A 27,760-nucleotide genomic window follows, 5' to 3' on the forward strand; every position below is an offset into this window, starting at 1 on the left:
CTCAGGCAGCACAGTCGGGCAGGGCTGGGCACTGCCCTCCCAGAGCCAGCTCTGGCGCTCCTGGCCGGCGATGGGGACAAAGGGGCCATGGGTTGGGGACATGCGCCCCAAGACCCCCCTGCCCACGGGGCGGTTAAGCTGCGCTCGACCTTTCTGTCTGTGGTTTCCTCACTTTTCTGTGAGTGACGGGACAGAACAAGCCTGTTCCTGCCGCTAAGCCATGACAGTCAATTTCCTGCAGACAAGAAAAATTCATAAAGTTGAGACTCCGTAAGCCCTTTTGTTCATTTTCTTGCCTTTCCCAGCCTTGAACTCACTCTCTTGGGAGTCACCCCTGTGCTTCCTATTTTCTGAAGCCTGCCTGCCTGGGGCATTGCTCTCCCTTTTTCTCTTCCACCTCCTCTTCACTGCCTTTTTGGCCAGGGACAAGGGGTTTGTTGGGCTCAGCCGCCCCACCGGGTCTCCACCTGCTCCCGTGTGCTTTGTGTGTGCCCTGAAGCTGGGCAGCTCCAGCTGAACCTGGAGCATCCCAGCTCTGCCAAGGCAAAAGGCCCAGCAGCACCGTAGCCTGAGGGCTCTGGAGTTCAAGTTTGTTGGGAGACGAATGATTTTGTCCCGTTGGCTGGCGATGGCCGGCGGCTGCCCCTTCCCCACCGCCTCACGCAGGACTTCCTATCCATCTCTCCCTACAGATCCCCGCCTGTGTGGCTGCTGACTTAAAATGGCAGATGGAGCAAAGTAAGTGTCTTTTTTTCCTTTTTTTATTTTTTTTTTTAATTGGGATGGAAGAGGGCACTGCAGGACAGGAGCAGAGGGAAAAACTGAGCCCCCCCGGCTCCCCGCACCCACTGACCCCACAGGCTGGTACCTGTGCTGGCTGTAGAGAGATGGAGCGAGCCGTCATGGAGCCAACAAAGCACCTTCTCTGTTCTTCTGCATGTTGGTGCTTTTTCACGTCCCCTTAAGACACAGCCAGCTAATGCAACCCCTCCTCGATGGTCACACACTCAGCTCAGGAGCATGATATCCCTCGGGGCAGGTTTGGTTCTGAATTTGCAGGACACTGAACTCCCCATGGCCAGGACACACTGTGCACACTCTGGCGTAGCTCTTGGAGATGCACCATGCTTGCAGGGAAGCCCTCGCCCTCCCTGCCCCAGGGACACCAATGGCTGCCCCCTCCCTCCCTGCCCCCAGAGTGGGCTGTGCTGCATCCAGCCTCATCCAGGGCGTTCCCAACCCATCTGTCTGTGTTTCCTCCACAGGGTGTTCAAGAAGACCAGCCCCAATGGCAAGGTGAGTCCATGCACACAGAGATGGGAACGTGTGCCCCATCCCTGGGTGCGGGTCAGCTCAAGGGGCAGGCTGTGCTGGGGCTCCTCTGGGGTGGCTCTGCCCATGGGACGGGATGCAGGCTGAATTTCCCTTCCCTGATTGATTCCTGCTAATCCTGCCACGATGCCACCACAGGGCTCGCTTTTCAAAACAGAAATAAAAAAAAAAAAAAAATCTATATGGACCCTTAAATGCAACGTCTGGTCCAACATGCTAACAGCAGGGTTAACGAGCCCCACGACACAACCCAGGGCTTGAAAATTTTGGCCAATTCAATGGCAAACACTAACGTGTTTACCTCTTCCCTTTGCGTGCTGCCTCCAGCTATCCATCTACCTGGGGAAGAGAGACTTTGTGGATCACGTGGAGTCGGTGGACTCTGTAGGTGAGTGTGGCCATGCCCGCCACGGAGGGGGAAGCATGGGCAGAAAGCAGTCTGGGGAAACCAGTCCCTGTGCTGGTGGCTGCTCACCTCTGCTTCCCGCCGGAGCAGGAGGAGCAAGGGCAGCTCTGGAGGATCAAACGTCCCATTTTCCTGCAAATACCCTTACAGAAAAATGGTGGGGAAAGGGATGAAGTCCCTTTGCCAAACAACTCGGTCACGCCACTGGTGTTGACGCTGAAGGAAGCATTGCCATCCCCCTGACTAGCAGCTCCCCTCAGTCACCTTCCCAGCCAATGAGCAGATGATTTAACTTTTAAAAACACTGTTTTTTTGTGAGGATCTTCCTAGGTGACTGAGCTCACTGGCCCTTCTTCTCTGCTTGTTTGCAGATGGCGTCTGCCTGATCGACCCGGAGTACCTAAAGGACAGAAAAGGTATTAAGACACAAACCCCCCTGTTATAAGGGGGAGGGTTGGAAACCAGTTCAAAGTTCACAAGCAGCCTGGGACTGTAGTCAAGTTAAATCTGCAATGGGTCATCTACAGCTCGTCATACATCTGGGCGACGGTGGCTGACCTGGCAAGGAAAACTGCCTCTTTCTTCTTGTCTTTTCTGCCTGGGGCATTGGCTCTGAAGCTACCCGTGCCTTGCAGAAAGATGTGATACATCTTGTTAACTTGGTGTTTGAGGTCTGGGTCCTGATAACAGGGTCATATTTCTCCTAAAGTTATTAAAGTAGTTTTTCTTTCTTTGTTCTTTTCTCAACCCCTTTTCCCCCTGTGCCTTCCCTTTACCTCACCCTTCCCCTAACCCCACTCCTCTCCATTTCCATCTGGCTTCAGTGTATGTGACACTGACTTGCGCCTTTCGCTACGGCCGAGATGACCTCGACGTTATCGGCTTGACCTTCAGGAAGGACCTCTATGTCCTGACCACCCAGATCTTTCCGCCGGTACCAGACCAGGCACCCAAAACCCTCACTCCTTTGCAGGACAAGCTGATGAAGAAGCTTGGGGAGAATGCCTACCCCTTCACCTTCGAGGTAGGGGCTGCTCAGCCCTTCCTGATTGCACACCTCCATAGTGTGCACCAGGAATCATCTCTGGGCATGGCCTTTATTTACTTTTTTCTCTCTTTCCTTGTTCTGCCTAGATTGCCACCAACCTGCCCTGCTCAGTCACCCTGCAGCCAGGACCAGACGATGTGGGAAAGGTGAGCTGCTGTCCCCAACCTGTGTCCCCTGGACCCTTTCTCCCTGGCAGGGCATTAAGTTATGGGGTGCCAAAAATGAGAGCTGCTTCTTTTTTGTGGGGACATGGCCCATGGGGTGAGGGTTGGGGAGGAAGGATGGCTGTAATTGGGACCAGGATCTCTGGGGATGCAGTGGAGGAAGGAAGCGAATGAACCTAAAGCTCAGGCAGCTCTGAGCCCCTCCTGCTTAGTGACTGTACGTGTCCTCCCAGGCCTGTGGCGTGGACTTCGAGGTCAAAGGATTTTGTGCTGAAAATCTGGAGGAGAAAATTCACAAGAGGTATTTGTAGGGGGATCCCTTTCCTGCCCCGTGGCACTAAAACCAAACCACCGGATGGTTTTGGGGTGGCCAGCTTAGGGGTCTGGCCGAGGACCTGCTGTCAGCCTGTGCCCCACTTAGTTCGGGTCCTTTGCCTGAAGGAGGGGCAGTGGGCCACCACGTCCTAAGAGAAGGCTGCAGCTTGCATCCTTTGGCTAGGGACACTGTGATGTCCTCGAAGGCAGCCAACGTGTCCCCCTTGAAGGCTGCGTCACCACGTCCCAGCTGGGGGGACCGGGGTTGACGGCTTCTCACCCCGCAGGAACTCGGTGCGCCTCATCATCCGCAAGATCCAGTTTGCACCCGTGAAGACAGGGCCAGCCCCAAAGTCGGAGACCACCCGGCAGTTCATGATGTCTGACAAGCCCCTGCACCTCGAAGCCTCCCTGGATAAGGAGGTCAGTACAGAGGCTGTCCCCTGGCTCGTGCCACCACGTGTCCCTAGAGACAGGGACTGGGATGTCCAGTCGTGTAACTGAGCCTCTTCCCACCGCAGATCTACTACCATGGAGAGCCCATCAACGTGACTGTCAATGTCAACAACACCACTAACAAGATTGTGAAAAAAATTAAGATTTCCGGTGAGAGAGAGCAGGAGGGGCACATCCTGGCACGCACCTCATCCCAGTCTCCCTGTCAGAGATGAGGACTGTGTGCCTGTGCCTCTGCCATGTCACCAACGCTGCACCCTCTTGTGTCTCCTCAGTTGATCAGATCACAGACGTGGTCCTCTATTCGCTGGATAAATACACAAAGACTGTGTGCAATGAGGAGATAAAGTAAGTAAAAAGGGGCAGGGGGTGGCCAGGGGGAGGAAGAGAGAGGAGGATGAGGGGAGAGTGATGGGGAGAGGGGGTGGGGAAGACGGTTTTACACCAGACAGCAAAAATATCAGGGTTAGAAGAGCAGATGCAGAGGAAGCAGAGGAGAGGGAAGGCTGTGGACACCGTGCCTCCCCCAGCACAAGCCAGTGTCGGCTGGGGATGTCCCTGGGGGGAAGGTGCACAGCTGCCCTGGGCTGCTTCCTCTCCTTGCTTTGCATCTCTGAGGCCAGCCACAGCCGCTGCGCCTCTGAGAACGAGGAGGGCTGCAGCAAAGGCGGAGGGTAGAAAAAAGAAGTGGTTGTATAAGGGAACAAAAGGAGGAAACAGAACCAGGCAGCTGCATGAGGAGGGCAGGGCAGGGGGGTCTGGCTCTGCCCAGGTGCCTGGTGTGATGCTGAACCTCCCCAGTGGGTGCTGAGCACCCACCAGGCTGGTGCTGGCTCTGAGCTCTCCTCTCCCACTCCTTCCAGTGAGAACGTGGCGGCCAACTCCACCTTCTCCAAAACGTACTCCGTCACCCCCACACTCTCAGCCAACCGTGAGAAGCGAGGCCTCGCTCTTGATGGCAAACTCAAGCATGAGGACACCAACCTGGCTTCCACCACCATGTAAGAGCTGGGCGGGCTCCCCCTGTTCCCTGCCACAGTCAGACCCTTGCCTTCGCCCCACTCCAACAGCTTCCCGATGTTCTGGGCTCCCACCAAGGGTCTCTCACACTGCTGGTGCCTAAGCCCACCCCATCCAGCTGGAAAATGTAGGGATTTTGTCACATGGCCACAGACCCACCTCTCCATCTCATAGGAGAGACGTAGCCTCCCAGTTCCAACGAAAAGCCCCTGTATCCCTCTGCCAAGCTGCATTGGGTCTTGTCTTGGGAGTAAATCCCAGCTCAGGCAGCTCAGGTGGCCTCCAGAAACTGCTCTGTGGCCTCAGCCAAGTGACCTGCCCTCCCCTCTTTTTACTGCCACATTGTATTGTCCTCGCCTGCTACACCCAGTGCACCCCACATGAAATGGGGCATGGAGACAGCCCCGAGAGCTGCTGTGGGGGAGCGGACGGGGTCTACAAGCAGCACTGCCCACCTCACCACTCTGCTCTGCCTTTCTCCTAGCCTGAGACCCGGCATGGACAAGGAGGTGCTGGGTATCCTGGTGTCCTACAAAGTGAAGGTCAACCTCGTGGTGTCCCGAGGAGGGTGAGAGACTCTGCGGGCGCAGGAGTAGGGACCATCTGCTTGGGCCGTGCTGTGGGATCTTGTACCACTGGGCAGACGATGAAGGGACTCGTGCCATGGGCCCCCTTGTCCCTGTCCCACTGCCCCGGGCTGTGGGGCAGCTGGGCACTGGACTGCTCTCTGACTCCCACCCCTCCAGCCCAATCCCCTCTGCCCTTCACTCCCATTATAAATCTTCTTCTACCTTATTATGAATCAAAGTCTAACGCCTCTGCTCTTCTGCCTTGACTGATTTCTGTTCCTTCTCTCCCGCTGCCGCAGCATCCTGGGGGATCTCACTTCCAGGTAAGGGGGAAGCTGCCTATAGGGCCGAGCACGGTGTAGTGCTGGACAGGTTTATTGAAAGAATTGCTTTTTCTTCCAGCGATGTTGGTGTCGAGCTGCCTGTCATCCTGATGCACCCGAAGCCTGTGGACAGTAAGTAATGCCTGGGATACTGCTGAAACACAGGGGAGGAAGAGGCAGTCCCTGTTCAGTTGGGAACTGGTAAAAGCCACGCTGATGCAGCCACCTCCGTGCAAAGGGCTGTGCTCTGCCCCAGTGTCGCTGGCTGTGGGACAGGAAAAGCTGGTCCCTCTGTCTGGGACCAGCTGTTGGGAGCAGCTCTCCTGCCTGCAGCACCCTGGCTGCCACCCATCTCAATGTCTCTCTTTCCAGAAAAACACCTGAGCATTAAGAAGAGATGTTAGTTGAAATGTCCTTTCTGTATTAACCTGCATGTGTTTCTCTCTTCCAATCCTTTCCTCCCTGTGCTGTGCTTATCAATGGACTACAGATAAGCCAAGGTAAAGAGATGTTCCCTTATACCTCAAACCAGTATTTCCTCTAGCACATAAACCATACAGATCCATCACAGATGGATGTGATGCCCAGCTTGAGGTTACATCTTTGGATTAATCATCCAGGCCTCAAAGTCCTGAGCCCCTTAGTCACAGCAGACAGCATGACACCCTCTGTGGTAGCACAGGCAGTGGGGCATTGTCACAGGCTGGGAGGATTCAAATGCTGGGCTCAGCACACGTTCTGCAAATTCCAGGGCTTATTTTACAACGTCACAGTCACAACTGCCACCACTGGACATAACATCCACTACAGTTTTGGTCCCCGCACGCTGAGGTCCCTCGACTGCTGGACGCGGTGCTGCTCACAGTCCCGTGCCCCCGCATGCTCCCCAGTGCCAGAGCCCTCTTCTCCTCCCACGACATGAGCTTATTCCAGCTGAAGCCACAGCTGGGGTTGCTTCCCTCCGGGAAGCTGCAGCGTGCCAAACCCATTCCTGGCAGCCATGCCTGGCAACCACAGCCGCCAACCAGCCCCACAGACGGCCCTGGCTTGCAGAGGCCCAAAAGGCTGTTTTTCTGTCTGGTTACACCCTGCAATGGGACACGAGCACTGGGATTTGGAGCCTGGAAACTCGGGCTGCAACTGCAGAGCTTTCACACCAAAGCCTATCAGTTTCTCGGCTCAGCGAGGATATTTAAACTTCCAGAGCAGGAAATCTCTTGGCCTGTCCCCACCATCGCTCCCTGTAGATTTTGCCAAGTCGTTTCACATTTGCAGGCTTTTGGAATCAGTTTTGCTGACTCTTTTTTTCCGTTTTCTTTCCCCGCTTTTCATTTTGTGGCTCTCCCTTGATGTCATCTGCTGCTTGCCTTTTGCAAGGAGGTACCTAATATCTTTGTCTCCACTTTAATTTCTTTTCCTTCCCTTTTTTCCCTTGGCAATGCAAAATATTGTCTTAAAAAATGCCGAAAGTTGCAGTTGCTCTCGCCCAGCTCCTCTGGTCACGCATGCTCGTAGCCGAGACAGCGATCTGTCTTGGATTTGTGTGCTCGGGTTAGGCCATGGCTCACAGTGACCTGACTGTTCCTTGAAGCGTGTGGGGTGGCAGGGCCGGCGCGAGCATCAGCAGGATTTGTACACTGTCCCCTAGTAAAAGCAGGGTTTAGGTGTCAGCAGGGATTTCACCCAGTTTGCTGAGATGCATGTCAGGCAGCCAGACCATGGGCTCACCACGCTCTGCTCTCCCTTCCAGCGAGGAGGACATTGTCATCGAGGAATTCGCTCGTCATAAACTCAAGGGGGAGAAAGACGATGAAGATGAGAAGGAGGAGGCTGACAAAGAGGAAAGCTAACCTGCTGCCTGCTCGCACGGACAGCCACCGGTCCCACGCGCCCCACTTTGGGACGTAGATGCCTGTAGCACGTTCCCCACTGCACCGCACATAGTGCGGACACCTCGGCCCTCTACGCACGGTGCGATGTATTCCTCTAGGTACACCTTCCTCCCCCCGGGCTCCTCACTCTGACTCCAAGCCCTGGTTCCAACGGTGGAAGCCACTCCATCTCCTCCTGGTACAGCCACACTGGAAAGCCTGACTGCGTGCAGGACGGTGCTCCCACCTCCTTGCACCCATGACTGCCTGTGAGGGGGCAGGGACTGGGAGGGTGCAGCGGAGCCCGGCCAAGCACCATCACCAGCGTGTTTGTCGTTTGCCTGCGTTATGCAATACTCTGTGACACCGTTATAAATAAACCCGCCCCAGTGGCCCGGTGCAGGCTCCGTGTCGTGGTGACGGGGCGCGGGGCCCACCCCGGGGGACGTGGGGAGAGCTCGAAGCGGGCAGCCAGTGCCTCAGGCTGCGGGAGGGCCAGGCGCTAGGGAAGCCGAGGGCGGCCGCTCCCGACCGGTCCCCCCGGTAGAAGCCGGGCCCCCCTCTACAGGCCACAGCGGCGGCCGCTCTGGGCCAGGCCCCTGGAGGCCGGCCCGTCGCCGTGGCAACCGCCCGCCCCGGGGGTGGTGCGGAGTGACGCGTCGGTGACGGCGGCGGAAGTGACGCGCAGCGCGGCGGGCGGGGCGGTGGCGGTGCCGGTGTGCGCTCGGCGGTGTCTTCTTCTCCTCAGTCACGGCTCCGGCTCGGCCTCCCCGCGCCGCCATGTCCGCCCCCGGCAGCGGCGGCGAGTTCGGGAACCCGCTGAGGAAGTTCAAGCTCGTCTTCCTGGGCGAGCAGAGCGGTGAGCGGGGCGGCGGCGGCGAGCGGGGGGAGCAGGCCGCGGGGGGCCTCAGCGGCCTGGCGCCGCGGGGGAGGGGGAATGAGGAGCCGCCGGGGGCCTGACGCTGCGGGCGGGTGGTGAGGAGCCGCGAGGGGCGATGAGCAACCGTGAAGGGCCTTTCTCTGCCCGGAGGGGAGGCGGTAATGAGCCGTCCGGGGCTTCCGCCCGAGGGAGGGGCGGCCCCGCCGTGGTCCGGCCTTGTCCCTCCGCCGGCCTGGCGAGCGCCCGAGTCCGCTTTTCCACCGCCTGGCTGCCCCCCTGGCGGGGCCGGGCCTTCTCGCGGGGCTGGCCCGGAGCCGTTGGGCAGGGCGGGCGGCCGGGCTTTGCTGGCGTCTGGGAGAGATGCGGTGTCTCTCGGGGCGCTGCTCCGCCCCGTATGTTGTGTCTCTGGCCGTGTCCGCACCGAGCGTGTGGCGTGTACCGGAGAGAAGATGAATGGCAAAGCGGTGCTGTTTGTATAGCGTGGCCGTTGCCTCCCTTCCATCTTCATATTTTTTGTTTTACCTGGAATTTGCCTGCCTTTTGTACCCTTTCCTCATAATAAATGGATGAGTTGTGTCTTTTTCTTGAAGTTGTGGTATTCTTTGCTGTATTACTTTCTTTAGATCTCTTGCTGCTTACCTCCACCTCAGTCCCAGAACTGTAGGTCTTGGAGGAATTTCTAGAAGTTGTCCGATATCACTGCCTTGCCAAGGCGGGATTGACTGCTGCTGACAGACATTTGTCTAGCCTGTTTTTAACCCTCTCCAATGTTCACGATTTCATAACCTTTCTGGGCAGTTTATTCCTTTCCCCTCTTCTCTTCCTTCCATGTCCTTTGAATTTTTCTTGGCTTCCTCCAGCTTCCTGAGAGAGAATTAGAGATCTTATCTTTGGGTCCCGTTTCTTGTCAGTTCTGCACTTTGTCTCTTGATAATATTTGGAAACATAAATTTAAAGTTTTTAAATAAGCCGTGAAAGTTTACTCTGTATCTAGAATCTTGTTATGAAGAAAGGATATAAGTCTTGAATGTGGCTTTTCTGTCCAGCCAGAGGCAGCTGAAGACTGTCCAGACCATCACCATGTCTTGTTTTGATGTTTGTGTCCAGAAGTCCAAGACTTGGTGATTACATAAGTAGCAAAATGTGAATAACACAGCAGATTTATTGCTTGCTTAAAGAAAACAAATAATTCTTTGCCATATGTATCACAACATACCTAATTTGAGGACCAAGTTTTCATTATGATTAATTTTTGACCTGCGTAGATTGATTTGCCTTAACATACTTCTGTCATTTTGTGAATGATTTTTTTAGCTGGTTATTTTGCAGGAGGGTGTTGCTGGGAAATAGCCTTAGGTTGGCAAGTTTATTCTGATGATCAGTGCTACCAGCATGTCACTCCCAAAGCAGTGGTTATTTTTTCCACTGCTGCTTGAAGGTAATTTTTTCTGTTCTTTTGTAGTTGGGAAGACCTCTCTGATCACCAGGTTTATGTATGACAGTTTTGACAATACTTACCAGGTATGTGGTAGTTTTATTGGTTTGTGTTGGGTTTTTTTTAATATATACATATGAGTAAATCTATTCCCTGCTATTAAAATGTATGCCTGTAAGAACTGTTAGGAGCAAGCATGTTTCCCCATGAAATGTCAGTTCAGTATCATATGTAAGGTTGTAGTGTTCCTTGAAATGGAGATGAGACTTCTTGATTAAGCCCAAGCATCTAGTATGATGTCAGGGATTACAGCGTACAAAAAAGAAGCAAGATTTAGATCCTGTCTGGATATGTGAGAAGCCTTGAGGAAACAGGGAGAAACATTTTTTTATGGGGTTGTCTAACAGAGAAGACAGTGGTTGGGATGCGTGATGATGGGTATGGAAGTCTCAGGAAACAGAGAGAAAGAATAATACGCTTATGATCGTTCTCTAGCATCTGAGTTCAGAGTGCATAGATCTGCAAGAAGTCACCATGATATGTTCTCTCTCTCGTTTTTTTTTATTATTATTACTTTTTTTTTTTTAACTAAAAGACTATAGATAGAAAAGGCAGGGAAATGTTGGCAGGGAAAGAGTAGGGTAGGGATGAAGAGGCTGCAGATGAAAAGCTGAAGATGTGTAAGAGGCCTGAAGATTTCAGGAAGAGTTAGTTGCGTCAAAAGCACTTAGTGGTATTTCAAGGGAATGCCAAATGTCTTTAAGGAAGATTAGACTAGGTTGTTATCTTTTAATTCAGATCAGAAAGGGTTACTGGTTTAGATTGGGGTAATTTTAAGTTGGAAAAGGAGAAGATTGTTTTCTTGAGGACAAGTCATTCACTGGAACTGGATCCTCTTGTGCTTTCTGTATTTCTTTTCCTCATTTTTGTAAGGTGCTATCGTAGATTTATCTGCTAATTGTAGTTGTAACTGTGTCCTGCCTACAGAAAATAGGACTCCCAGAAACAAGTACTAACTACAGTCATTGACTGTTGTCGTCTTTTCTAATGTTAAATGCTTCACGTTCTGATGGAGACCTTTCAGAACATGTTATGCTGCTCGTGTTTGTTAAGACAGATAATCTGTCTGAAATGCTCAAATCTGTTACATCAGTAGCCTGTCTCCTGTTTCGTGGGGTTATGATGGCCTAGGACATCTGCTTGATTTAAGTGCCTGGGAGCACATCTAACTTAGTAAATTAAGCGTCTTTGTACTGGAATTGCTGTACAGCAGTGGAAATGTGAATGGAAGGAGACTTCCAGAAAGAATTGCCTGGGAAATGAAGCTTCTGAATTTCACTAGAAAGGAAGCGCATTCTGAAATGGAAAGCCCTGAATAAATGTTGCTTTTTAGCTTTCAGCACTGTTGCCCGCAATTTATATATGTAATTTGCTCCACCTTTTGGTTATTTCTAAGAAAATAATTCTTACCAGACTGAATTGTGGTAGAGCAGAAAGAGATGCCAGTTCAGATATGATATGTGTTAAGATGTAAGAATGTCTGAGGCTAAAATCCAGACTCAGGGGTTCTTGTGCAGTTGAGAAGTGTTGGAAGAATGATGTGAAATGAAGATGGTGCAGATATCCAGATTGCTTTGTTTTTATCAACTATATTGATGGCAAACGACTTCAACAGCTTAATTATAAGTTTGTGAACATTTCTGAGAGTTTGTGTAGAAAGATCTGATTTGCAGATGCTGGAAGGCAAGCATCAGTTACCAATGCTTTTCTTCTTTTCAGGCAACCATTGGAATTGATTTCCTGTCAAAAACAATGTATCTTGAAGATCGCACGGTAAGTGAGGCATCTGTGTGATAGCATGGCAACTGCAGTCAGGGGAGCAGCAGTTGCTGTGCGTGCTGTTCCGCCTGGCCGTTCCTCCAGTGGCTGCTGAAATCCCACAGTGGCCTTCAGAGGGACAGCCTTTGTTGAATCAAATCACTGACCCACTCTCCTGTTTCTGATACTTGTTAATATCTGATACCTCTAGAATGAAGTCAAAATCTTTCATGCAAAATTGGGGCAAGCTAATATCTATATCCCGGGCAATGGGCTGTCTGCCATGGGCAGTCTACCTTAGGTGTAGTTTGCTCCTGGAATTTGCAGCTCTGCCTCAGGGATTGTCAGTATAAATGTGTCTGAGCAGACCCCAGGCAGTTCCAAGCCTTGAGGTCATTAGGGATTACCAATGGTGGCATAGTTCCTCCCTGTTCTCACTAACTGTTAATAAGGTAATTTTGGATTTAGCTTTCATAAGATTCCTTTTTGCATAAAGAGACCCCTCACATCCCTCTCCTGTCTTTCTATTTGTCTTTTCATTAGTTCATGTTTTGCTAGTACTTGCCTTTTTGCTGGTTTTACTACTGGCTGAGAAGTATGAAACTGTTGTGGGGAGGAAGGGACCAGTGGTGCAGTGGAAGTCCTTTGTGTTGCTTTGGGTCTGTTACTTCTGAAGAAGTCTCAGCCTAGTGCGTGTGGTGAGTTTCCCAAGTGCTTCTCTGCCATCTTACCAGTGACTCACTGTTAGAAGAGACCTTGCTTAATATTTGTTGGGGAGAAACTACTTGGATAATATTCTTCAATGGTTCTGGTGGTGGCAGAAGAAGAAAAAGATCTTGGGAATGCTGCTTGCCACCTGTGAAGGCAAGCTGGCATGCCTGTGTGCTGTTTTCAGCAGTGTAGTCCTGATTTCTTGTGGTTGTGTAGGTCAGGATGTCATTCACCCACTGGCCCACTATCCAGAAAATACCGTTTTCTTTCCGATGTTGGATATACTGTTAGCTTTCCTGATTATCTAAGTGGTCCACAGAGCCCATGAATCCTGTTTAAATAACAGAAAGGTGTCGATTGTAGATAGGAGGAAGGAGAAGTACTAGCACGCCAGCTAGGAAAATTCAGATGTTGAAATAATTTCTCAGATGGGGCTAGTACTGTATTTTGCAATAGGCTTTGACTGCTGGGCTTGAAATGAAGAATGCTAAGCCTCTAACTGTGGTGTATGCTTTGGCATATTTGATACGTCCTTACACCAAATAATGTATCTTGAAATTATACCTGTTCTGCATCACTCAGCTCTAAATATGGCCTGGGTAGCATCTACTAGCTAGCAGAAGGGACAAATATATGTGGAGTTGGGATCTTCATCTCCAGTAGCCTCCCACAGAGGGCAACTCTAAGTGTACCGTTTCCAGCACATTGCCAGTGCACTGGGAGCTGTGGCACTAAGTGACTGGTGCCACAAGAAGCCCCGTCCTCACTCCCCACTGTCAGGCTGCCAGTTCCATGTTACAGCTACAACCTCATTTTTGAAAGACTGAGTAGTAGTTCCTTTTCTGAGTCTTGATGTCTTCCCAGACTTGTTGGATTTAAGCACAAGATAAGCCAGTCTAGAGGGTGTTTGCTATCCTGGCTTGTACCCCACTACTATGTTTCAGGCTTTCCAGTGGATTCATCTGTAGTGGGGTGATGTAGTCGTTACGGTTAGGAGTGACCGTATCTAGTTAGCCATGGGCTGCGGTTTGCTTGTGTGGCTGTTACAGACAGAGTCCTGACATGGCAGGACGCATTGAGGTATGTATGCTTATTTCTGTCGTTAGCAGATGGTGCGAGAAGGTATTTTTTAGGGAAATCTTGGTTTTATGATTAAATGGAAGAACTCATATGTGTGAGTTATTAATGGGTCTGTGGAGGGAGGGAGGTTTCTCAGGCGTGCTAGGCTGAGGCTGCTGCGAGAATGCAGTTAGAAGTGCCGTTGGCTTTTTTCACATTTCTGTTCCGTTTTAACTTTCCTTTTGTTGCATTATTTTTGCCTTGCAATTTTTTTCTTTTTATTTCACTTGAGTTTTGGTTTTGTTTTCCATTTTTCCTGCTCTTCCCTTTCCCTACACTTTTCCATTTCCCAGATCAGGCTGCAGCTGTGGGATACAGCCGGCCAGGAGAGGTTCCGCAGCCTCATTCCCAGCTACATCCGTGACTCTGCTGTGGCTGTCATTGTCTTTGACATTACAAGTAGGTATTGAGCCGGAGTGTCTTCAGGGACCTTGCTTTTAACATGTACCTTTTATGCATTGGAAGTGGTGGTGTTATCTGAAAGGAGCTAAGGTAGGCCGTTGGCCCCAGGACTGTAGGTGTTTCATGGGCTGAGGGGAAGTAGCTGAGCATCTTCCCCCACAAACAATGGTAACTCCATCCCATAATACAGAAACTGGGCAATTGTTTAACCCTGGTATGCTTAAAGCACAAACGATGAAAGTGATACACAGAGGATTGGCAGGTAGGTGAATAGGGATTGTGACTTCCCGTGTGTCTGTGCTGATTGGAATGAAAGGTGATTAATAGCCCTTGGAAAGCTTTTTCTGGTTTGGGGGTGTTTTGTTTTTTTTTAAACCTCAGAATGATCCCCCAACGCACCCCCCCGGATAACTAGAGAGGTGATACAAGTAACGACTTTAGATACTGAAGGAATGGAATACTGTCGAAGTAGGTAAAACAATGCCACACCCATTTACATAAAAGCTATGTAGCGACTTAAGAGGATTCAAGACTCCCATTTCATTGAAGAGAGGTGGTGATTTACATGAGTAACTAGAGAGCTTTTGAAAGACAAGATATATCTACTGTTATTTCTAAAAAATAAACAAGCTTAAAGGGAAATTCTCTGTAACTCTTGGCATCAGTTTTTTAGTATAGGATATGGAGATAGGAATACAATTATTTCATTATAACTCCTTGTTATTGATTCCACCTGATCTGGGTTTTTTTGGTTAAGCTACAGGATCAGCGTAAAGATCTAAGCAGGATTTATACCAGTGAGCCAACACCATGTGAACAAAGTCTAAGAATGTAGTGCAGGTGAAAAACCACTGGCCCATCTTTATTCTGTCACTAACTCCAAATTATAGTGAGGCTTTATGGACCGGGGGTTTGTTTTGGTTAACAGAAGTGATTAACAAATAATACATTTCTGTTATGATTTATCTTGTATATTGAAGGCAAATAATTACATGGTCTTGCTCCCAATCCTATAGACTCCAGGAGGATTTCTGGTTTGGTACAAACGAATGGTTTGGTACAAACTGATGTAAAACTGAAGTGATCTGTTTGGGGTTTGAGGAGTGCTGAGTTGTGCACGTAATGACTTACGCTGGGAACTCGTCTAGGTGAGGCAGTGTGGCAGGCTGCATAGGTTGGCATCTTTTCTCCCTGCTGTTGTGATGGGTACAGGATACTGTTTATCCAGGCAGGTGGAAAAATCTTGCCAGTCTAGGGTGTTCTTAATAGCTTCCAGACACGTCAAAAATAATTAAGTGATAGCTGATCTCATCATACTTCGGTAATGGTCTGATCTTTTCAGATAATTTCATTTTTTTCTTGTTACTGCTCTTTGTTCTGTTCTTAGTGACTGAGAGGCTTTTAGTTTTCTTGTGTTATTGAAGGAACGTGCTCATTTACTTCTGAGGGCATGATGATGGCGAGCATTAGCGCGATTAGGAAAATAGTTTCTTTAACACTCTGCATTGTCTTTAGTGGTAACTGTATTTGGGAACCTCAAATAGTCTTCTCTAAGTCAATACTGGTCATGGTAGTGTAAAATAAGTATGTCCTATGGGACAGTCCCTAAGTGCCAACCAAGATCCTCTTAACCAGTAGGGAAAAACCATTAGCTAGCATGTGGGGAGCTGATTTTAAAAAAAAAAAAAAAAAAAAAAAAAAAAGATAAATCGCTTAGTTATTGTTATTCTGCTGGGCATCTTGACATGCAAGTGGCCTGCGGAGAGATCCATGGTGAAAGTCCATATTGCAATTCTGCCCCCTTTCTGAACAAGTTGCCTTGTTTGTAGGAAAGGGTTAACTCTCCTTGATTGATGGTCTCCTGATGGTTGAGGACCTTTCATCTTTCCAGACCGGTAGGGTCATTAGCACGCTGTCATGTTTGAGTGGGTTATTTATATTTTCTCTTCCCCTCCAAAATGGGCATACGCAAACTTTGACTTGTGGAAATGACAAGTCCCAGGAATACTGCAGCTAACTTTCTCAGGTCACTTCAGGGGTACCTGCATACTAGCTGAAGAACTTCCCTCAAATAGCATTACCTTTCACTACAAGATTACCAGGCCCAGTTCTTCCCTAGTTCTGTGGTACTTCCTCTAGTTGCCTTTTTGGCTGAGTCGAAGGTTGGAGTGTTTAAATTACCACCTTGGTAAACTTTTTGGGTGAATAGTCTGGTGTAGCAGCAATGTCTTGGGGACTGTGTGGAAGCTTGCTGTGAAGGCTAGAAGCAGGAGCGTGAAGCTGTCATTGTCAATCTGCTCTGCCAGCATGGGTATAATATTGTCCAGGAGTTTTTCAGCGTGGGTTTCCTGGGGTGGTGAAGAGTCCTGACTTTTGCTACAGTAATCAAGGCTGCCTTCAAAATGAAGCATGAGCTAATTGCTTTGACTATAAGCCCTAATCTTCCTTAAGCCCCAGGGCATCAGATCTACCTACCCTAATGTAGATACGATGTTGTTTTGAATCTGCTTGTAGCGAGACACTTTGCAGACATGTGCTTTGTCCAGCTTCTACTTATCTCCTAAACAAGCCAATTATTGGTCCTTCTGAAACTGCTTTTTCCCTTGCAGCCAGTCTCCTGCAACCTGCCTTATTAACTGCTGTTCTGTGCATAAGCAGCCGCTCTCGCTCATTGCTGAACAAGTGCCTTTGTGAGCACATCTAACCGATACATGTCATTAAGCCAGGAACCAGTATCTGCCCTCCTATGAAACTCGTGTCTGTTAAGAACACCAACAGCAATCGTGTTTTCTGGCAGTGTAGTGATAGCTGTATGGCTAGCCCTGTGGGATAATGACTTGGAAGGAAATGGTATCTCTCCCAATTGTGAAAAGCTTTTGTTTAGCATTCATGGTGGTAGTTGGGCATGTTTTGACCATTGTTGTCTCAAATAAGCAGGTGCCAGACCTTAGAACTAACATATAATAGGTCAGTTTGTGCTTGGGCATAGTTCTGGACATCAAACTGTACCTCTCATACCATCTGTGATTGTTTCTGACTCCTGTGCTTATCTGAAAGGGAAAACCCAATGCCCTTTGTGTCACATGAAGCTTATAGTATATAGCATTTGCTTTTGTTTCTGCTGGAACTTAAGTTATTGATTTCCTTAATCTTGCATGAAAATCCCCATTGCCATCTTCTGGATGCTTGATGCTGGAGAATGGATGCTGTTTCACTGTGTGGTGTCTGGGCTGAGGGAATTGCATGTCTGTCTTGTGGGAATTGCCCAAGAAGCTTTGATCTGAGATGCTCTAGGCTAGGAGATCCTGGGTAGACCAGGAAGACCAGCTCTGTATTACGTGTTTGCTGCTGCTATCGGCAATCAGGTAGTAGCCATAACCTAGAGCTCTTTGGGAATACCAGTATCTCTAGGCAAGTACATTATCTATAAACAGAGTCAGAAAAGCCAACTTCTGTGGTGTTTGGAAATTTGGGGCTAGATTAAAAGGTCAACCTCAGCTTCTCAGACTGTTAATTCTAGAAATGGCCTTTTCTCTAAAGGACAGTTTCCTCCTTTCTTTTCTCTCTTGCTCTCTCTCTCTCTCTTTCTCTCTGCTCTCCCTGGCCTGGTACCAGCAGGTTCGGCTGCAGCTTTGGGACACAGCAGGCCAGGAGCGGTTCCGCAGTCTCATTCCCAGCTACATCCGCGACTCCACTATTGCTGTGGTAGTCTATGACATTACAAGTGAGTGATGCTTTGGTGTCTCATTATTTGAAATACTACATGTAAGCGGAACTGATAAGTTAAAACCAGAAGTTCTGCAAAAAGATGATTAACATTACAAACTTTTTTTCCCCTGCCATGTTTTTCTGTCTGAGCAGAAAACAATTTATGGGTCACTTATATGTGGTGTGGGGAGATTTGGAGAAGCACCTGATTACAAGCATAGCATTCTCCCTTTCTGAAAAGAAGTTTTATCCTCAGCACTCTTGTTTGATTCTTCCCTACAGACTTGAATTCTTTCCAGCAAACCTCCAAGTGGATTGATGACGTTCGGACAGAGAGAGGAAGCGACGTCATCATCATGTTGGTGGGGAACAAAACTGACCTGGCAGACAAGAGGTAATGGAGGGGAGCTGGCAGCCTGGCTGCCCTGACCAGTAAAAGCAAGGAGTTGGCCAGCTAGTCTGTCTTCAGAGTAATTGTTGATTTTAAATGAAGCGTAAATAGCTAGTCATGAAATTTCAGATTTATGGTTTCAGCATATGCAAAGTTACTACATTTTGCTATCCTACAAATAGTTTTGGTTAAAACAAGCCCACCTAAAAAGATTCCTTTTACTTAAGTATCTCAATGCTGTGTTTCTCAATAGTGTATTTTGTCTCATTTTTCCTTTTCGTGCTGAGATAAAGCCAAAAAGATGTCTTGCAAAAGCAAGGAAATCTGCCTTTTTTCAATAATCTTATTTACATGACTCTTTCTGCACGTGCACCTGTAAGTCCATAGTAAAATTTCTTATTGTTACAGGATGCAGCGTGAGCTTTTACAGTATCAATCTAAAAGGTTTGCCTCTGAGCCTGAATTCATGTCATACATAACACAAACTGTGATGATGTGGATGTGGGAGAGGAAACTAGATTAGCAAAAGCAGACTTCCCCAAGAGACAGAAGAAGTTAATTAGACTCTTAAAATCACACAAACTTAATGTTTTGGGACATGTCATAAAGCATTTTGATTTTAAAACTCTTAATCCTACAATGCCCCTTCAACATAACCAATGTAATAGCTTCTTAGAAGACCACGGGCTTGCGCTTTTGCATTTCTATTTCAAATTCTTCTCTTGATTGTTGATTTAGCAAAAATTTTTGTTTAATGTTTTCAGAGATTTTCATTCTTTATGAAGACATCAGAAACAGTGTAGATAAAGAAAGATTTTTATTTTAATAGTTGGTATCAGTAGTAGTTGGCATAGGGAAGATGGAGTAAGCCATGCAGTTCCTTACAGTCCCAATACTTTAAACTGAAACATCTTCATGTACACCGGGTACTCTAAAATGTGTGCTTCATATGTCAGAGGACATATGAAGTATTGAAATGACGGGGAATTTTTATCTGATGCAAAAGAAGGCATCTCAAAAAGGCAGAACTGGGAAACACCTGGATCTCACAGCAAAATGAAGTCTTATAAAATCAAACCCTTATCCTTTGGCTGTTCACTAGACGCTTCTGATCGAAAGATAAGAGCTTGAAAGGCCTTACAGGTGGAACGTAAATGTTTTCTCAGAAAAAATCTTGCACTATTATCTGAACTGCCTGTTTGTTTGCTCTGTTTCTTGGGATGATGGGCCTAATAGGGACCTGTTTCGTTGTTGGATGCTATCACGTTTTAAATTCTAAACCTTGCTTTACTCCTGCAGTGTACGTATTGCTTCAGAATGTACTGTGATGTGGTTTTCCCCTTGTAGTTTTGATGTTGTCCGAATGCTCGTGTGAGACAATAGCCAGCATCCCTGGCTGCACAAACTCTTGTCAGGAGATGCTTTTTGCCCTTTGTTCCTGCACAAGTCATGCTGCTAGTTTTTTCCTAGCAGGAAAAGCATAGATAGCCCTAATGCTGGCAGGTGGTTTGGGTCAGTGGGGAAAAGGATAAAGTTAGGCTCTAACTAGGCGCTGTGTGGGCTTTGTACGGGTGGTTCTTACAGAAACGTGTTCTGTGTCCACCACACAGACCACCTTTTAACAACTATTTGGCTTTTTCCATTTCCAGTGGGGGGCCGTTCTAAGTGTCCTGTGCCTTGCACTTTGGAAATGTTGGTAAAACTTGGTGCTCAGAGCTTCAGAAATATGATAAAAATGTGTATAGCTGATTTGCATTGAGAATTCCAGGTGGCAAGACCTCGGATCAGTCTGGTCTCTGAAATCAGTTTACAAAAGCAACGGAGCATAATCCAAGATATTCTACTTGAGCCATCTTTGGGTGTTGACAGCTTAATATCTCTTATGCCCTCCTGGGAGCTGGAAATAACTGTAGCTCCCTAACTGAATAACCTGAGTTTCTATCAAAATCCAATTTCATGTGGAACTGGAAAACCCAACAGGATAATTTCAGCCCTGGATTATTTCCTGATAGTACATAAGTGAAGTAGAGCATGTGTGTGGGACAGCTGGCCCAGCGCTGTCGTAAGAATTAAAAATACCAGAAAATTGTTTGAAACACAGCTATGCTTGAATTTCACGTAGCACTAGAAATTCTTATTTTAGAAGTTTAATGTGACAGTAGTCCCAGTCTAGGCTAGAATTTGGAATTATGGTATATTTCCAGGTATCAGTAAAAGAAGCTGCCTTGCCTTCCTTTTAAAGGGAAGCTAGATTTGTGTTCAGTTGAAGTACTGGGCCTTCTAGGGCTGGACAAAGCCACAGCGTCAGTCTGAGCTTTGTCACATTTTTCAAAATAGAATACAGCATATTGGGAGCCATTAATCCTATGGTAAAAACCAAGTGATGATGCAAGTTAAGTTCTGAGGCCAAAAAGCTGAACTAAAAATAGCACCGTTCCTACTTGGTGCAGCCTGTTAAGTTTTTCTTTCCTGCTAATGTTGCTTCAGTTGGTGGCTGGGGTTTTTTTTCTGCAGTTTTCTTTTTGTTATTTTTGGACTATTTTTCTTTGTTTTGGCTTTTCTTTTCTGTGATTTGTTCTCATTGCTGTAGACAGGTTTCTATAGAGGAGGGTGAGAGAAAAGCCCGAGAACTGAATATGATGTATATTGAAACCAGTGCTAAAGCAGGATATAATGTGAAACAGGTATGTACAGGGTATTGATCAGAGATGCGTTTGCAGGTGTTTGCTTGCAAGCAGCAGCCTGGCACTTGGCGTTGCGCTGTCCTTGCTGCTGGAGCCTTTCTGAAATCTTTCTGTAACCTCACAGAGTTCCCTTCTGTTGACTTTTGGGAAACTGCTTTTTGTATCAAGTGCAGCGTATGGGGATTCTTCCTTCCCTTGAGGATGCTGTGAATGAGGCTCAAATGTACTGCACGAACTTCATCCCGTGCTGATCATCCGTTACTAACAGTCATAAATCCAGGCGTTCCTGCGTAACTTACTGGAGAGTCTTAAAGACTCAGAGGTCCTGAGGTCTCCGTTGGTGGGCTACGCACCCTCGTACGGGGTGGTGAAGCAGCCCTCCACTAAAGAGCGTCTCAGTCACAGACATCTAACTCTTCCTGTCTGTTCTTCTTTTCTGTCTTTCTGCTTCTGTTTGGATCTTTGTCCAGGCAAATCACTACAGAAGAAGGCGAACAGAGAGCCAAAGAGCTGAATGTGATGTTTATTGAGACCAGTGCAAAGACTGGATACAATGTGAAACAGGTAGATCAATGCTATGTTCTAAAGACAGGAAATCTCTACTTTACTGCTCTGTACGTGTATGCTTCTGCTTGGGGTTCATGTTTCATCAGATATTTGCTTGTATTGTTTACTGTCAACCCCCGAAATGATTCGTGCCCAATGATCACTGCTGCAGCTTTATCTAGCAGAAGCTCCTTTCCTGTCAAGTCAATGATACCCTGTTAAAGCTAGACAAACTTACCTTGAACGAACGGAGAATCTAAAACCAGAATGTGCTGAGGGATAGGAATGGCACTGTTTTGTGCAGCCAGTCAAACATAATTTTAGTACATTCCCTTCGCTTTTGTTAACAGTTAATGCACTGTTTTCCCAAATCAGTGTTGACATCAGTCAGGATGATTGCTTATGCTGATGCACTAGAGTAGAAGTAGTTCCTGCTTCTGTTTGCAAGCCGCAGAGGAAAATCTTAGAATAGTTGAGGTTGGAAAGGATCTCTGGAGATCATCTGGTCCAAACCTCATGCTCAGAGCGGGCTGCCCAGCCCTGACTCCAGTTGAGTTTTGAATATCTCAAAGGATAGAGACCCCATCTCTCCAGGCAACTTGTTGCAGTGTTTGACCATCCATACAGTAAAAAAAACCTTTAAACTTTTTTCTTATGTTTAAACAGAATTTCTTGCATTTCCGTTTGTGCCCATTGTCTCTTGCAATAAGCTTGTGATCCCACTCTCCCCTAGTTCAGGAATCGTTCTGAAGCGTGACAGGACTCGGAGTAAGGCAGCCGTAAGATCCAGGGCTCTGCAGGGAGCATAAGTTCTGTTCATGTCAGCTGGGAAACATGCTTACCAGTTTGCTGCACACCGGCTGGTTACGAGAACCTCACCACGGGATTAGGAGACTTTGGATTTGTTTTCTTTTGGCTAGTCTGGATTGAATCCACTTTAGTCTTTGGGTCTAACTTACTGTTGCTTTATTTGTCTAGTGGGTGTTTGCAGTGAGAACTTCTGTGACTTAAAGGATGCTACCTGCAGCACCTTGCTAGTACCTCAGTGCCTTGATTTTCTGAGTAACACAATTTGGAGGTGTGGTTGAGAAGCCCTCGCCAAGCCACTGTGAGAAAAGTCCTCATTAGCTGATGATTCCTTCAGTGCTTTATGCAGCACTTCTCACCAGACTGCCTGGCAGTGTCTGTATTGTGTTAGCTGCTGCATTAATGTCAGCAGGAGGAGCTCTAAGAAACGACTTGAAAAATTATGCAAAAGCATTTTGTTTTTATGGGGATGTGGTAGTCCTTCCCAGCTCTAGCACATCCTTAGTAGCTTAAATGCAGCTCACTTGAGCCAGCTGTTCTGCTCAGAAATGGCTGTTTTGCAGCAGGACTGAACTGAAAGGATGGGCTGTAAAGCCTCAGTTATTCCACAGACGACTTAGACCTTCGCTCTCTTGCGAGGTTGCTTATCAGAAGGTGGAGTTGCGCACTGTAACATTGCTGGGTGCAAAAGCAGTTGAGGCTGGAAATGGTAGGTGACATGCTTACTGAGTGCAGGAGGGGATTGTTCTACGTGTCCCTGGAAGAACTATTACTAATTAATACCATGTTCTGTTCAAGTCGAAACAGGTAAAATAAAACTTTTTTAGGCATTGAATAACTTCCTTAATAAAAATCTGTTGAATTTCTTAGGTAAAATTGTTGTGGCATTTGTTGATCATTGCTTTGCTTGCTAAAGTACCCACATAACAAGTCTGTACAATTCATACCTTAAGATCGGCTGGAAAGCAATGTTTTTTAACATGCTTTTCTTTGTGACGAGCCTTCAGCTTTACCTGTTGCTACTTTTCAGCTTTTCCGTCGAGTGGCTGCTGCCTTACCTGGGATGGACAGCACACCAGAGAAGAGCAAAGAAGACAGTATCCTTGCTTTCTCATCAGTAACTTTTCCTGGTCTCGTAGTATTTGACAGTTATCTTTTGTTAGGTTGGGCTTACTGACTTTTTGGCATGTTGTGGGGATGGGCCTTACTGGGGTTGTGCAGAGAGAGGGCTGAAACAGCCGGTATAGTGTGGTGCTTACCTATGGGCAAAAATTGAGGACCTTGCTTGTGGTCTGTATATAAATGTACACAACTACTTATAACAGCAAGCACAAGTTTTGCTTTCGGCACTTAAGCTTAGGATAAAATTTGCATAGTTTTAAAATCGTGTAGTACTTTCCTCTTTTTGCACAGGGCTGTCTTGTGCACAGACCTGTCTGATTGGGCTCTATCCTCTAGATGGTCTTGACGTACCAAGTCCACTGGCTTTGCAGTTAATGCTGTTCAGGCGGGATATGCTCTGCTCTGCTAGAACACCTGCCCCTATCAAGAAGAGACAGCTCACAACCCTTTCAGATACTGATCCCTCTCTCTGTTCTCTCCTTGTTTTTCCTTCAGCCGGGTGATTTTTCTTAACTTGTCTCCTGCAGTGATTGACATCAAACTAGAGAAACCCCCTGAGCAGCCAGTAACGGAGAGCGGATGCTCCTGCTAACAGGCCCGTTCTGTAGCAGCACATTCCCCAACCGGCCAGTCTCACTGAAGAACATCACCGCTCATTGGCTAGGCAACCCTACTTTGTGGGCTGAAAAACCAATCTACTAAGCGAGCGAACTCCCTCTTTACTGGTGGGGAGCAGCCCCGGCCGCCCTTCTTACTGCATGGTATGAGCCCTGAGTGCAGAATGAGTGTCCTGTCTTTTATTTTATTTTTTTATGTTGTTGCACTTTGGCACTGTGGTGCCCTTTACACTCTCTCTCTCTCTCCCTCTCCTTCTCCCCTTCTTCTCCACCTGGAGCCTGTCTGCTCAGATGTATCTTGTGAATGCAATGGAAAAGCCACCAAGTTAGGGAAGACAAAAATAGAGCTTGGGGGTGGGCTTTCCACCTTCCTTACTGCCTTGCGTCTTAACTAGTTCCCTGTCCACTCCAGCCCTGTCTTTGTCCCACATCCCCACTTCCTCTGTTGAAAGGCTGCTCTTTCTAAACCAGTCAGTTTGACTTGGCCTTGCCTTTTTGGACAATACAGGTTATCTGTTTCTAGGCTTTTGCTTCCTGCAGGGCACACACGATATTAGCTCCTCAGTTTCTCCTTTCTGTGGATGATCTTGGCTAACTCTTGCTCACGACTTCAGAGTTTTTCCCCTTGTGTTACATACAGCACTGGAAACCCCCAGACTCTGATAGCTTTGGCCTTGTTGCTCCCGTTTGTGTAGCAGAGATATCCCACAGACTGCTCTCCTCAGTTGGAATATCTTCCCATCCAGAGGATGCTGGCGCTCGGTGAGTGCTGGCTGTCAGATGTGGGGAAGGAAGAGGGTTACAGAGGCTTTGCAACATGAGGCTGGATGGGGAAAGATCCTCAGGGTGGTTTGTAGAGACCTGGGTCCTGTCTGTCAACAGTGAAAGCAAACAGTTACCCAAAATCCATCACTGCAAGGGCAATGCCTGCCCTGGGAGTCATGGATGGTGTTCAGGCTCCTTTCCTAATCTCCGTTCTCCTGTTCATCGTCACATAGACTGGGAGCTTCTTCGCACAGAGCAGGAGAGCTCCAGCAGATCGAAGGCCAGTGACAGCTGCTCTGCTCTCATACCTAGGTTGCTGCTTGGTGAGATCATATGTAGCTGCGTCTGCCATTGTAGTAGAGTTCTGGGGGATGGGGCTCGTAGCCATTTCACTTTCAGAATAGTCTTAAGCTGTAACATTGCCAAAACCGAGATGAGCAGGGGCAGGGATTTATTGTCAGACCTGGGTAGAGGAGTAGAGAGATGTAAGCTGCTGAAGTGAATTTTGGTGTCACCTCTCAACCTTGGAGGTTGGGAAATACAGCCCCTTCCCCCTGGCCCTGGTTTTTAATTACGTTAATGGAGCTTTTCAGAGACTCTTACTGGGGGTTTTTCATCCATCTGTCTTAACCAGAAGTCTGTAGGTTTGTTGACAGCAAGGAGAACAAAACAGTCGGATGGCTCTAAGCCATTCACTGTTTTCATCGCCCGGTCTATGTCATGCTGACAGGGGGGACACTAGCAGGCAGGAGAGCGACTGACCGCAGTGTGATGGGTGGGGACAGTGGCGTTTGGCGGTCAGTGACACTGCCCTAGCAGGATGCCGGACAGTCACTGACACAGCGTGTGCACTTCGAAGCCTGCAGGCCCTCGAGGGAGGGCAAGGGAGCTGGTAGTCCCCGTGTTGGCGGCAAGTCACCTCGCTGCCGGTGACCGCTCTGTTCCCCAGAGCCCTGTCCCTTCCCCTCCGGGTGAGCTGGCCTGCAGGAGGAAGCCGGGATGTTGTTTCCCATTTCACTCTGGAGTGTCCCCCCCTTACCCACAGTCCCAGCTGGCATAGCCGGGTCCCAGCACCGGCCCCCCTCCTCTGTACATACCCCTGTTATGTGGGAATTGCTGATGTTTGTCGGTGTGTCCGTGTCTGCCGTAGAACAGGTTTTGCTGTCCCCTTCTCACGGGCAGGTGTGCACTGCTCTGCTGTCGTGTTGTTCTGAGTCACGGCCCTGGGGGAGGGAGGGGGGAGACCCTATGTACGGGGGGGGGGGGGGTAACTAGTGAAATAAAATAGTTCACTTCCCACTGTCTTCTCTATGGATGTGTATAATATTGAGTGTGTGTCTGGCCCTGCTGTCTCCTAGCTGTTAGCCAAGTAAGTGTGACTATTAATATGAGTATGGACTGTCTGACCACAGCCGTGTATCACACTAAATAAAGTTATTTCACCAACACCTTCGCTGTCCTGCTGCCCGAGGGGGGGCCTTGGGCTGCCTCTGCTTATTTACTCCTAGGTTTAACAGGTCTGTCCCACGTAGGGTATGGTGGAAGAAGGACAAGCTTACCGGCTGTAAGCCTGGCTTTGGGAATGGGATGAGAAGAGACCCGGGGGTGGGGTCCACTCCGGGAGGGCCCTGAGGGTGGGGGGGGGGCTGGATCAAGGGGGGTGCCACCGTTTCAGGGGCACTGCTGGAGCACTGGTGGCCCCATCTCCTCTCTTGCTCAAGGAGGTGTGATGGGATCCCCCTCCCCAAGCCCTTGCAAGCCCCTTCCTCCCTTTGGGGCGCAAGGCATTGCGGGAACCTAAAGGCAGTGCTCAGCCTCACTGGCCACAGGGCCCCCCCTGCCACAGGCACCCGGCAGGGAGGGATGCAGGGTGTGGGATGGGAGAGTCTGTCCTGAGCCATGGGGGCTCCCCGCAGCGCTGCATCGACATCTTGGACATACTGGCAGAGATGGTGTACAACGTGCTGCATGACATTGAGTATCAACAGAAGTGGGACACCAACGTCATCGACACGGGTGACATCACCTGGGCTACGGTTCCTGTGAGTGGGGGCCAGGGGGCTGATTGGGGGGGGGGCGGGACGGGACTGGCTCATTTCCACGGAAGTCTTGGGTTGTGTAAAATAGAGGGGCCAGCCTGTCCGGGCTGCCTGGCAGGAGAGAGATGTCTGGGGGACAGGACACGCCTTGGGACCTCCGCTACAAGAGGCAGGTTGCACCAGCGGGGCCTGAAGGGGATGGTGGGAGCTGCTTGGTGGGGACGGTGAGATCACCGAGTGACCTGCAGGAGGACACTCAGACCAGGCAGCATCCCTAGAGTGGCTGCATGTCCACATGGACGCCACGTGCTGTTTAGGCAGGTGAAACAACTTTCTTTCCTCCTTGGTCAGCTTGGTGCCCGAAGGCCTTAGAGAACAGGGATGCGGTGACACTGCGACCCTGGCAGGTTGAGGGTGGGTGTCACACCATTATCAACTTCTCTGTCAAACACCCAGTGGGTGAAGAGCAGGCTGGGCTAGAAGGCTCTCCCATTACAGTGATCCTGTGGACTGGAGGGTCCTGGTAAGGGTAAAAATGCTGTCCTAGGGCTGGTCACCAGCTGCACGACTTCACCTGAATTAAAGTCCAGGATGGTCTCTTGAACAGGGTACAGCACTGGCTCCCTTAAAGCTGAGCTACTCCCAATCGGTGTCAGCCTCACGGGAGTGCAGCAGTCTGTCTAGACAGCAAGATCCTGCCTGTGCCTGGGACAAACTGGGATCCCAGAGCCCCTGGCATGGAGCTGTGTAATTCCTTTATGAGTTCCTCAGCTTGGGGCAGCTCCTCTGTGCCTCTAGCCTGGTCCTTGCCCTGTATTTTCAATGCCAGACCTGAGAGAGGAAGAGGGAAGGCAGCATCCGACTGCTGTGTCTGCACAGAGAACACCCTCCACCCAAGGGTAAGCCCTTCTCTAACCTTCCATGGTTGTTTCCCCCTGGGCTTCCCGGCTCCTGATCGGATGTTAAAGAAACCACACAAGGCCCACGTGAAGTGCCCTGCCTGGAAGCCACAGCACGACACACACGTGTAGCCCTGGCTGTACCCTGAGCAGAACGAGCTTCCCCTCTCCAGTGAGCCGCCTCACGGGAGAACGTCCATGGAAGCAGCCTGTCCGAAGAGACGGATGAGGGGTGACCACAGCAGTTCGGAGAACTGACCCTGCTAGCCCTGCTGCAGGGAGGAACGTTACGTGATGCTGCTCAGGCTCATCC

General features: G+C 48.9%; 2 protein-coding genes across 12 annotated transcripts; both read left to right on the forward strand.

The window, feature by feature from the left end:
* The first annotated feature begins 721 nt into the window (after positions 1-721).
* On the forward strand, positions 722-7,483 carry ARR3 (arrestin 3). Its single transcript, XM_054214496.1, has 16 exons — positions 722-738; positions 1,266-1,296; positions 1,660-1,720; positions 2,110-2,154; positions 2,563-2,762; positions 2,873-2,932; positions 3,184-3,251; positions 3,553-3,688; positions 3,787-3,871; positions 3,997-4,069; positions 4,585-4,722; positions 5,226-5,309; positions 5,610-5,633; positions 5,713-5,769; positions 6,689-6,697; positions 7,384-7,483. Exons 1-16 carry the CDS (start codon positions 722-724, stop codon positions 7,481-7,483), a joined length of 1,188 nt encoding a protein of 395 aa, XP_054070471.1.
* A 679-nt stretch (positions 7,484-8,162) lies between these two features.
* On the forward strand, positions 8,163-25,760 carry RAB41 (RAB41, member RAS oncogene family). Of its 11 annotated transcripts, none has more exons than XR_008468432.1 (9): positions 8,165-8,363; positions 9,847-9,905; positions 11,599-11,652; positions 17,488-17,593; positions 17,860-17,971; positions 20,559-20,652; positions 21,123-21,216; positions 23,036-23,102; positions 23,655-23,724. XR_008468432.1 is itself a non-coding variant. In XM_054214350.1 (9 exons), exons 2-9 carry the CDS (start codon positions 9,880-9,882, stop codon positions 23,628-23,630), a joined length of 642 nt encoding a protein of 213 aa, XP_054070325.1. In that variant the 5' UTR covers positions 8,205-8,363; positions 9,847-9,879; the 3' UTR covers positions 23,631-23,645. The 11 variants fall into 11 exon arrangements, 8 of the variants coding, with proteins under 8 accessions (XP_054070329.1, XP_054070328.1, XP_054070324.1 ...); XR_008468431.1 differs by lacking the exon at positions 20,559-20,652 and adding an exon at positions 24,743-25,760 and having other exon boundaries at positions 8,172-8,363; positions 23,655-24,506; XR_008468430.1 differs by lacking the exon at positions 20,559-20,652 and adding an exon at positions 24,385-25,758 and having other exon boundaries at positions 8,172-8,363; positions 23,655-23,888.
* Positions 25,761-27,760: the final 2,000 nt, after the last annotated feature.

Source organism: Rissa tridactyla, chromosome 9 (assembly GCF_028500815.1).
Source record: "Rissa tridactyla isolate bRisTri1 chromosome 9, bRisTri1.patW.cur.20221130, whole genome shotgun sequence".
Lineage (NCBI taxonomy): Eukaryota > Metazoa > Chordata > Aves > Charadriiformes > Laridae > Rissa > Rissa tridactyla.